The sequence below is a fragment of the Mauremys mutica genome, chromosome 9 (genome assembly GCF_020497125.1).
Source record: "Mauremys mutica isolate MM-2020 ecotype Southern chromosome 9, ASM2049712v1, whole genome shotgun sequence".
NCBI lineage: Eukaryota > Metazoa > Chordata > Testudines > Geoemydidae > Mauremys > Mauremys mutica.
In genome coordinates, this window is record NC_059080.1 from 45,957,738 (window position 1) to 45,969,978 (window position 12,241).

The window sequence follows — 12,241 nt, forward strand, 5'->3', positions numbered from 1 at the left end:
GCTAAACCCAAGGTTGTGAGCTCAATCCTTGAGGGGGCCATTTAAGGATTGGGGATAAAAGTCTGTCAGGGGGTTGGACTAGATGGCTACCTGAGGTCCCTTCTAATCCTGATATTCTATGATTCAGGAAAGATGCCTTCAAACTGGAACCAGTGCCGAGAAGAACTACAAGGATGATCAGGGGAAGGAAGGGCCGATTTCATGCAAGGAGGCTGGAAGAGCTGTACTAAACCAACATGGGGAGCTGGCTGTGCTCTATGAAACCCATCACAAGCAAAACACCAGCAAGGGAGGAGAGCTATAGAAGCGAAAGGACAATGGTGGGCCAAGGACAAATGGGGATAAACTAGCCATGAATAAATCTAGGTTGGAAATTGGAAGAAGGCTTCTAACCATCACAGGAAGGAGGTTCTGGAAGAGCCTCCCAACAGGAGCAGTGAGGGCAACAACCAAACTGGGATTAAGAAGGATTTTGATAAATTTATGGCTGGATTATATGGTTGGGGTTACCAGCAACAGCAAGGGACAGGGTGTGGTGACCCAGGAGCTCCCTTCCAGTCCTGCTTCATTGATCCAGCCCTTTCGGACTATTTCTCTGCCCTCACATTCACAGTGTTATACCAATATCCTCTACCCTCCGGAGGTCAGTAGGCTTTGGTTAACCAAAAATAGAACTGCTCTCTATAGAGCCGGCTGTGTGCACACCAATGTTTACAATACCTGAGGCTTCTTTACCAATATTCCCCCTTTTGCAATTCTCCACCAAAATGTTATACCAATAGAATAAAAACCAGCAGGATCTTTTTAAGAGGGATAAGGCAAAGATGCCACATTTATTGTAAATATAATAATAAAGCAAAAGATAAAAGTAAACAATGTTGTTTGACTACTTATTCCTATTATTACTTATTCCTTATACACACACATATATATTAATTCACACAATCATTCATTTAAGTTCTGTATAGATGTTATAGTTACCAGCCTAGAAGTTGCTCATGCCAAGTTACTGGCCAGGTATCTTGGTCATGAGGATGGAGCCGAGTCTGTGTCAGATGCACCTGATGCTCCTGGAAGTTGGCAGCAGAACCAGAGACTCAAAGTCCTCAGTCTTTAGAGTCCATTCCTATAGGAATTAATTCCTATGTTAGCCTATGGGAGCTGTTTCATCCTGCTGTTGCTGACTCAATCAGCAGATGGCACATTCCTGGTGGCTCCACACTGTCTAAAGTTTGTGTTTCTCATCCTTCCAGGTGTTGGGGTGGATCCCAGTTTACCTTCCGGGGGTTGTCTGGTGGTCCACTTGACACATTCTTCGGACGATGGATACTCCCTTTCTAGGCTGGCACCTCCCCAACCATTCATGTACATCAAGCATTCATCAACATACATTCCATATCTTAACCATATTTTAATTTACTGTCTCCACCACTTTCGGAGTGTGTGCTAATTCATTTGAGACTCCCTGCCCTTTAATCACAGAGGGTGGGGGTCTGTTCCTAGGAGCCGTTGCTGTTCCAATGAAGTGAAAGTCACTTAAGGGCTTATAGCATTTGTTTACATTGTATCAATTACAGCTTAAGGCTCACAGCATGGGTGGTAGCATAGTGTTCACTTCAAGAACAAAGTCAATTAACTTGTTTGTAAGTTTTACATAGTAATAGAGTATCTTTCACAGGACAGATACAATCAATGGTTTCTACAGACAGTAGCTTACAAGTTTTAACAGAAGAACGAAAAGATTTTTGTACTTGGTGAAACTGTTGGATTTCTAAAGTGTGGGGGACAAATTATGGGGGGGCACTGTCACTTGGGGGAATCACTGTTAGTACCTTCTTTAATATCCCTACAATAGCTCATCTCAAGTTAAAACCATCTGCCGGTTCCATTAACCATGGCATTTATTCCAACTTCTAGGCCAGTTTTCTCAACACTTTTCAGGTTGGCGATGCCTTCTTCAAAGTCAAACATTTTTACTATACCGTAAATACCATTTACAATAAAAGTAAGAATAAAAAATGATAGCAATGTTATGCCTATAGAATCAATTTGTGTGTGTTTCAAGAGGTGGACAGAGCTACCACTTTGTATAATAAGATGGCTAGTTCAAGTCCCAACCAAGGATAGATTTCTTCAAACAATTCAAGTGCTTCATATTGCAAAAGATGGAGAATTAGGAAAACAGGACCACAGTGTTGCTGGACATTATAGTTGTATATTAATCTCCTTAGCTTCCCAGGTAAAGGCATTCAGACATACTGAACACTGTTGGAAACTTAACTCATCAGCAGACAGACCAAAGGGACTAAGGGTTTGGCTACACTTGCAGGTGTGCAGCACTGGGAGTTAAAGCTGTCTTCGTACAGCTGTGTAGGGAAAGCGCTGGAGTGTGGCCACACTGACAGCTACCAGCGCTCCAGTGTGGCCACATTTGCAGCATTTGCAGCGGTGTTGGGAGTGGTGCATTATGGGCAGCTATCCCACAGAGCACCTCGTCCCATTTTGGCACCGTGGGTTGTGGGAAGGGGGCGGAGGATGCGGGTCATTCTGCTTCCTGTCCCAACGCCCCGTGATGCATCGCTTCACATCCCAGCAATCCCTGTTTTTCCGTCCACATTTGGTGCCATCTTGACTCTCTCAATGGTTTCTGTGCATTGCGATTTCTGTGGGAAATGGAGCCCGAACTGCTGAGGAGTATGCTGACGAATCTCGCCAGCACATCACGTTTAGCAGTTGAGCTATTCCTTAAGATCCAAAGTGATGAGGAGTCCGACGATGATAGCGAGCCGCCTGACGCGTATGACACTAAATTGCTTCTGGCATTCACGGAAATGCTCAGCACCGTGGAAAGCCACTTTTGGGCTTGGGAAACAAGCACTGAGTGGTGGGATCACATCGTCATGGAAGTCTGGGATGACGAGCAGTGGCTGCAGAACTTTCGGATGAGAAAAGCCACTTTCATGGGACTGTGTGCTGAGCTTGCCCCCACCCTGCGGCGCAAGGACACGAGATTGAGAGCTGCCCTGACGGCATTAACGGGCAAGCGGGGTCTCCAAGGATCACAATGGGCATTTCATCGTGATCTTCTGGTCTGGGAAAAAAGTCCCTGTCTGCAGCTTCCTGAACAGGCCAGGGTTCCGAAAGATGCATGCATCATACACCTTTCCAGGCCAGCCTGTGTTAATGTCAATGAAATGCCCACGGTGATCCACAAGCGCCTGGAGAACCATAGAGAAATACCCCTTCCGATTAACGTACTCAGAAATATGCCCATTGTGATCCTTGGAGACCCCGCTTGCCCGTTAATGCCGTGGCTCATGAAACCATATACAGGGAAGCTTGACAGGAGCAAGGACCAGTTCAACTACAGGCACACATCATTTTGGGAACCTAAAAGGGCAGAGGGGTGGGGTGGGGAACTGTGCAGTCACAGGTTTGAATATGTCCTGTCTGGAGTGCTGAGCAATGACTGCTGCACTTCAGGGTGCCTATACTGCATGGTGATGGGGGTTGAGTGCAGAGGGTAAGGGTCGTAGTTCTCAGGGCTGGTTGGTGAACGTACAGGTGTTGGAGGCAGCTGGTGGTGGTAAGAACCTGGATGCTGGGGAAGGGGGTTTTGAGCTGACATTGGGGCACAAGGGACAGAGCTTTGGGATGGGGGGGCTGGCGCGGTAGTGCTCTGCCTGCATGGCTATGAGTGCCTGGATAGAGTCCGCTTGGCACGCCAGGATGCTTATCAGCTGCTTTGTGCTTTTCTTCCTGGCCGCTGTGTTTTTCTAGCGGATCCTGCTTTCCCTTTCCCTCCAGTCCTGCACTTTTTGATTTTATCTGGCAGAGTGATCCATAACTGCTTGCAGCAGGTCTTCTTTGCTTTTTCGCGGCTTCTTCCGGAGGTTTTGGAGTCTTTGAGCTGTTGATAACACGGGCAGCCCAGAACTCAAGGTTGCTTGTGGAAAGACAAAAAAGGCAACACTTAACAGAGGCAGCATTGTTTATATCTCAGACAGTTATTCCCACACAGTGAAGGAGTAACATTCTTCACAATAGCATAATTTTCCCATACCAAACAGAGCACACATAACCCACAGGAGCCCCAAAATGGTGAGTAAGGGGGACTGATTGCTTCAGGGCTGTACTGGGGTTTCTGTGCATTGGGGGAAGCAAACAGCTGCAGGGGGCACCTACACTGAACACTCTCCCAACATTTTCCACAGGAGTTGATCCTGGAAGATATCTCGCTGCTGCGGGTCACCTGGGAAGAGCGGGAGGGTCTTCTACAGCAATGCAGATTCCGCCCTGGCCCCTATGCAGCTTGCCTGTGTGCAGCAATGGTCCCCCCACCCCTCACGCCACAGTGGCGCGGATGCGTTAGCCTGACTGGGACAAGGACCACGGTGGCTCTCCCAGTAAATTTGCGCAAGCGCATTGCCCACGCTCTGACTGAAACTTTTGAAGAGATTACCGAGGCCGATTACCGTGACGTGATAGACCACATCAGTGCACTATTCCACATCTAGGCATGCATGCATGCATGCAGAACCCTCCCTCCTCTCCCGAAAAATTTCCATCCTGAAAATAAAAAGCCACTTACTGGGAACCCGCTCCTCTGTTTGTCCTCCACCAAGTACCGGCTGCTGCGGCTGGCTACCTTCCTCCTGGCTTGAGAAGAGCTCCTGGCTGCATGCCTCCAGGGACTCCGGGTTGTCTCCCGCCACCCCAGTCCCCTCACTCTCGGTTTCCTCCTCCTCCCCCTCACTCTGAAGTGTCCATCGTGGTCCTCGGATTGGCGGTGGGGTCACCCCCAAGTATCGCGTCCAGCTCTTTGTAAAAATGGCAGGTCATGGGGGCAGCGCCGGAGCGGCGGTTTCCCTCGCGGGCTTTGCAATAGGCACTCCGCAGCTCCTTCACTTCAACCATGCACTGCAGCGCATCCCGGTCATGGCCCCTACAGCTGAAGTGCAGCTGGGACTGCACAGCTTCCTCCCCCCAAACACCGATGAGGTCCAGCAACTCACCATTGCTCCATGCTGGGGCTCGTTTGGTGCGTGGAGGCATGGTCACCTGGAAAGATTCACTGATTGCACTCCACACCTGGCTGAGCAAACAGGAAGGGGATTTTTAAAATTCCTGGGGCATTTAAAGGGTGGGTCACCTGAGGCCAGGGCAGTAGAGTTCGAACTGATGAGCAGAGTGGCTGAACAGGCATTCTGGGATACCTCTGAATACCTCTGGAGGCCAATAACAGCGCTTTTGGTGGCCACACTGGTGGAGCAGCGCTGCATCACCAGTGCTGCAGTCATTATTCCCCAGGCCAAGGTAGAGTACATGCAGCGCTGTAGCCAGGGAGATACAGCGCTGTATGTGCCTTGCAAGTGTGGACGGTGAGTGAGTTGCAGCACTGTAAAGCCACCACCAGCGCTGCAACTCTGCAGTGTAGCCAAGCCCTAAGATAAGAAGAGATCCTGCACCATTCCACACTCTGTGGCTCAGGGCTCTCCCGACCTGTTTCTTTTACTGCAGCCACTAGGCATCAGGCCTTTAAATCGGACTTTAGCCCTGGAGACTATCCTGGATCAGTTCAGGGCTAGACCCCAGTAGACAAGCCAGGCACACTGCAGAGAGGAAGGATGGTTTGGTGATTAGAGCATTTGTCTGGGCTAGGGGAAACCTGGGTTTGATTCCCTCCTCTGCCACATGTTACTGTGGACAAACTCCTTAATCTCTCTGAGCCTTAATTCCCCACCTTGTAAAATGAGATACATTGCCCTGCCCTGTCTCACAGAGGGCTGCTGGGATAAGTGCATTACTGATTCCCATGGTGGGACCAGATAGGAACCTGGAATGTATATGTGTGCTGGGCTGAGCTGAAATCCACAGAGTTGTAGCTCTGAGGCCTCTAGGGGGGGTGAGAAAGTGCTCTCTAAAATTGTGAGGTGTCTCTTATTCATTGTACTTAGCCCTAGGGTGACCCTTGGTGGAGTGTCACACCAGACCTCTTATTTACATACCATTTCTTTGGTTCTAATCCTAGCAACTTTGGGTACAATGAGATCACTGGAGGCTTGAATGACTTCATGGGTCCAGCATAGGACTTCCCTTAAAGGGCCGGCAGCCTTCTGACCTCGTGAGAGGCAGTTGGGGGGAAAGGGCCCATACCCCAGAGCACTTGTTTTAGAAAGCCTCCTAAGAAATGCCCTGCATGCTGGTTGTGGTGAGTAAGGGAAAGTCAGTGGGCCCCACAAGTGGCAGGAATAGGGGACTGATGGCTACTTAAAGACAAATAACTCAATAAGCCTCCAAACCTGGTGACTGGTTTCCTCTACACTGTATCTGTAATGACTCAAATGGAAAACAACTTTGACCCACTCCACTCCTAAGCCTCAGTACCTTAAGTCAATGGGCCCTGCAATCAATAAACATAATACATACAATATGTCACAGCTCGTCCTCAGTGTTCATAGAAAAAAAATACCCAGGAGTGGATAAGCACAGGGATCCTGTTCCTAGGGTGACCAGACAGCAAGTGTGAAAAATTGGGACAGGGAGTGGAGGGTAATAGGCACCTATATAAGACAAAGCCCCAAATATCGGGACTGTTCCTATAAAATCAGGACATCTGGTCACCCTACCTGTCCCCATTGGCTATGCAGAGTATGGGGGTGGGGCTTCAGAAGGACCAACTAAAATAAGCCAGTAAAATTTGCTGATCAAACAACTGAGCCATTTCAGTTCCCATGCAGGAGTCAGTTGGTGAATACTATGCCTCTCGATCCATGATTAAAGCTACAATTTAATCACAGGTATTTTTGGTAAAAGTCATGGACAGGTCACGGGCAAGAAATAAAAATTCACAGCCTATGACCTGTCCATGACTTTTACTATAAATACCCATGACTGAAGCTCTGCTTCAGGGGGGCCCTGCCCCTGGGATCGATGCTCAGGTGCTCCCCGGATTCAGCTACAGTGGCCGGTGCATGGGCGCTCCCTCGAGCCAGCTGCCTGGGGACGCCCAAGCAGTGGCTGATGTGGCTGGCCCTGGGGACAGCCTGAGCAGCTGGCCTCAGGGCCGTTCCAGCAGCCGCGGTGCGGCTGGCCATGGGGCACTGGAGCAGCTGGTCCTGGGGCCATCTGTTCGGGTGGCCCTGGAGTCGGCCGTACCAGCTGTTCTGGAAGTCCCAGAGGTCACAGAAAGTCATGGAATCCGTGACTTCCATGACCTCTGTGACAGAATCACAGGCTTATCCATGATTAAAATGATCAGTGGCTGGACCAGATGATATTTCCTAGTTTACATACTTGGACTGGTCAGGGAGATTCAGTCCCTGGGGGGAACCAGGGAGTTACCCATACCCTTCTCTAGCTGGGTTGATGGGCCAGAGTGTTGTAACTAAAGAGAGGCACAACACAAGGGCAGCTCAGGCTGATGTGAGACGTTTGATGGGGAACAAAAGTTGCAAATGGAAAACCCAACCCGTGGGTGAAAAGCCTTCGGTGTGTTTATTAAGTCAAAAGTGAAATGGCAGAGAAAGAACTAGAGCTGCTGGGCTGGGGAATCTTTGAAAGAGTTGTGTAATTTATGCTCATTATCAGCACCATTATTTTCATTGAAATCAGGTTGGTTTCCAGACAGTCAGGAAAGTTAGTTGATTCTGAGGGGTGAGGGGATTGCTCCAACGGTCACCCATGTTAAGAGTGGTGATGAATAACTCTGGATGGATAACTATGATAACTCTGAGCTATGGGGAGATGGTAACACTTCTATCTCCAGTCTGCCTCATTCTTTATTCTATTCATGACTCAGGGAACATGACATCCAGGGCACTCCTAACTGCCTATGGAGGGTTGCTCTTATTAGTGAGACGTGTACTATGAAAGGTTCAGTCTGAGGTTATAAGGAAGGTTCCGATCAGCTCTTAGTTCTCCTGCGCTGCTCTGCACACCTCTTGATCTAATATTCTCCTTAAGTCCAGCTGCCTTTGGCAGCCAAAGGCACACAGACAAGGATTTCCACTGTCCTGGTGAATCTAGAACAAGGAGATGTTGGTGAGTAAAAAGGAGTTTAGTGGTGTTACTGTAGGCTCAGCTACAAAACAAGTCATAGCTCTCAATTCAATAGCAAAATCCAGCTGCATCCTATCCCCAAGATAAGCCAACAGGAGGCAATAAAATTTCACAAGTCCCCTGGCTCATGAGATCAGAGACCCAGGATCAGTCTAGGCTCATCGCCTCATTTTGACTCCCTGATATGTCAGCTGGGACAGCCAAGAATCTTTCTACTAAATGAAGAGGATGAAGATCAGCTTGCACTAAATGGTGATAAATGGCCTGTCACTAAATAATAATGTTCCACTGTGATTGTGATGAGGATCTAACTGGTGTCAGAAAAGTCACTGCCTGTTCCAGACTGTCAGAGATGCCACCCACCTCAAATAATTTTCTCAGTAGTTGTCAGAACCTAGTGGGGTGAGGGAGGTTCAGTTGCTTTAAAAACTCAACATATCTCCTAGTTTCTTATCCAGACACCCCTCCTTAAAATGGCGACACCCAGAATGAAAAGTTAGCTGCTGCTAATGTCAAAGACCCTGTGCCTCTATCTGGCTTTCTGACTCTTCGGCACACAATCTCTTTCCTTCATAAGCCCACATGAAGGCAGATCTCTTCCCAGCAAAGTGCAATGTTAAGGAAGTATTTAACCAGGTTTAAAAATTCTTTTGCCATTGGACTCTACACAATAAAAGCACCTCTCAAAGAATCTCTTGGGTGAAAAGAATAATGACTTTGGCATTCACCTCCACCACACATGGCTTGAGTACCCGGAGTCAAAGGAAAACAATGATTTCCTTTGGTTCTATATTAGCCCCAGTAAATTAAAAATCATGATCTTTCTGTATTTAAATCTCTGAAATTTACATTTCCTAAACTAATGGTTGATACTGGGCATGTGCAAGTGAGGTAATTGCTTCTAAGAATAGAAAGACATATTAGGAGAGAGCCACAGTGCACCATAAAAGGCCAGCTGCCAGCAGGTAGTTTTGGAGTCCGACTCAGAGAGAGGGGAATTCAGTCGGGAGCAGACGGAGGAACTGGAAACCAGCAAGAGATGCCAAAGGAAAGAAGTCAGAAAAGCTGCTGCAGAGAGAGACAGAGAGACAGAGAAAAGAAAATGAGCAGAGCAGAGCTGACTGACCAAGAGCTGAACAGCGATTAAAGAAGAATATTAAAAGATTTATCACAGCAGCAGTAGTGATATAAAGGGATACCAATGGATTTATAAAGTAAGCTTGCCAGTTTTAATATAATTTTTAGTGTAGTGTTTAACCTGTATATGCTAAAAGTGTGTGTCTTTTAATTGTATTTTACTTATGTGAAATTTAAAGCAGTGGTTCTCAACCAGGGGTCCATGTACCCCTGGGGGTACTCAAAGGTCTTCCAGGGGGTACTCAACTCATCTAGATCAATGTTTCTCAACCTGGGGTTTGAAGCCTCCAGGGGGGTCATGGGATGGGCTTGCAAGTGCAGAGCCGAAATCAGCAGGTGGCAAGCAGGGCTTCAGCCCTGGGCAGCAGGGCTTGGGCTTCAGACAAGGCTCACAAGTGAAAAACAGGCTCCAGTATCACACTGAAATGTAAGTACAATATTTATATTCCAATTGATTTATTTTATAATGATATGGTAAAAATGAGAGTCAGCAATTTTTCAGTAAGTGTGCTGTGACACTTTAGTATTTTTATGTCTGATTTTGTAAGCAAGTAGTTTTTAAGTGAGGTGAAACTTGGGGTACAGAAGACAAATCAGACACCTAAAAAGGGTACAGTAGTCTAGAAAGGTTGAGAATCACTGATTTAAAGAACTACTATCAGCGATTTGTTACAAACTAGCCACTTTGCTTAGAATCATAAACTATATACTATTGTGGTTTAAATGCTCTTTAAACTTGCAACAAGGGACTTGTGTCTTGGGGATTTTGTGTTTTGTTTAGAATTTTTAGGATACAGTGTATTAGGGATTATTAGTGACTTTGTTTTGGAAAACAATACTGTCTTTGCCAATTTCTTTATCTGAAGGTTATATCCGTGTCCTTTAGCGTTTCCTTAACAATCCTGGAAACTTATATCTCAGGAAGGACAGTTTAATGGGGGTAGAGTATTATAGCGGCATCCCAAAATCTCAAAATCGCAACTGGACCATCCTTCATCTCTGGGTTAAGCCCTAACATGGACAAATTTCTCACAATTAATTTTTTGTATGCCTATTCCAAAATTCATCTTGGTTAAAATGAATCAGTAACACCTCTTTCTAGGTTTATATCCTCAAATGCAGTTCCAGGAGGTGAATCCCACCCAATCCATCACAGAAGGTCCCATTGCATCAGTACCTTTCATCACTTCACTGGTAAAATAGCATCCTGGATTCCTTCTACATGTATAGGTAAGGGGTGGGAGTTCACTACAAGGTCCCAAACCACCCACCATTTTTTGAGATGAGACCTGAGGCTACAATGTTTGAGGGCCAGTTGGCAGATGTGGGGGCACTTTGGGGGCCCCCAATCAGACAATCTAATCTCCCTTGCCTGAACCCAAAAGTATCCCATGTCACCCTGAACACCCCCATGCATGGTACTGCCCTGGTTTCCTGCAGTCCCTTAGAATGTTGTTACTTGTGAATTTCAAGGATGTTTTTGCTTTTACCTGGTGGGCTGTGGCAGACACACACATGGTGCTCTCACCAGAGATATTGCCAGTGCTCGGGCAGAGGTTCAGGCTGGGCACTCGACGCCCATAAAATGCAGATAGGATGCTAATGGAGGTCTTGTGGGGACAAATGACTCCCAGTTGCTCCCCATCACAGGCGTGGGCTGTGTGGTTCTTCAGCACCTTTTGAAGGTAACCTGAGAGGAGTAAAACACACAGATGTTGTATGCAGTGTTGTTGTAGCCATGCTAGTCCCACCTTGTCTCTATAAAACATAGAGAGTCATTAGAGCTGGGAAGTGCTGGAGCCTCAGGGAATGAGAACACAGCATGCGGGGAGGAGGGCGGAGGGGGAGGAAGGGGATGGCCCTGAACTGGAGCAGTATCCCAGGCAAATGCAAACTCAAGGAGGGAGGGAGATGCTGTGGCAGGGAGGGGAATGCACTTTTCTGCCAGGCAGGGGAAGGGGAATATTGTACCAAGGTCTACACCAGCAGTTCTCAAACTATGGGTCAGGACCCCATAGTGGGGTTGCCAGGGCTGGCATTAAACTTGCTGGGGCCCAGGGCCAAAGTCTGAGCCCCACCACCCAGGGCCAAAGCCTGAGGGCTTCCACCCTGGGTGGCAGGGGCCTAGGGCTGAAGCCCTTGGGCTTTGGCTCCCCCACCTGGGCCAGTGAGCCTTGGGCTTCGGCTTTGATTCTCCCCACCTTGGGCAGGCTCAAGCTTCGGTCCCCACTCCTGGGGTTGTGTAGTAATTTTTGTTGTCAGAAGGGGGTCGCAGTGCAGTGAAGTTTGAGAGCCCCTAGTCTACACTAAGGGTTGTCCAAAGTGGGATAAAAGTAACAAAAACCAGCTCAGCCACTTGGAAAGAATAAGCAAGAGTTGGAGACAAAATCTGTTTTTTTTTAACCCGTCTTTAAGCTAAAAGAACCAATTGGGGGGTTTCTAGGTTTTTGGTGACATAACAAACTTACTGTAGAAACAGACCAAGATGGTTCATAGATTCATTGCTTCTAAGGCCATAATCCAATATTTTTCATAACAGACCACAGAAATTCACCAGTAGCACCTGCCTGAAGCCCAATCACGTGTGGTTAAACTAGTGCTTATCTTTAAGAAAAACATCCAGTCTTGATTTAACGATGCCAAGTGAAGGAAAATGCCCCACATCCCTTGGTGAGCTGTTGTGATGGTTAATTATTTTCACTGTTCAAAAGTTACACCTTATTTCCCTTCAATTTTTCTAACTTGAACTTCCAGCCATTGGATCTTGTTATACCTTTGCCTGCCAGATTAAAGTGCCCTGTAGTATCAGATATATTATGTGCAAGTACTTATAGACCAATATTTAGTTGCCTCTAGAGACACAATGCACTGGCACTCGGGGAATCAGAGTTCAGATCACCAGCTCTTCCACAGCCAGTTCCTCACATTGTTCTCAGGCTCCCCAGCTGAGCAGAGGGCTTGGGGCACTGAGGAGACATCAAGTTTGCTCTGGAAGGATCTGCATTAAGACCGCTCCAAGGTCACTTCTACATTAAAAAAATGT

General features: G+C 47.3%; 1 protein-coding gene across 1 annotated transcript in view; it reads right to left on the minus strand.

Annotated features, from left to right (window-relative positions):
• Nucleotides 1-12,241, minus strand: part of LOC123378026 (protein eva-1 homolog C-like) — a 41,952-nt gene that overhangs the window by 12,416 nt on the left and 17,295 nt on the right. The window contains exon 2 of the mRNA XM_045031478.1: nucleotides 10,689-10,888. Coding sequence (XP_044887413.1) covers nucleotides 10,689-10,888 — 200 coding nt within the window. The remainder of the gene's footprint in view (nucleotides 1-10,688; nucleotides 10,889-12,241) is intronic.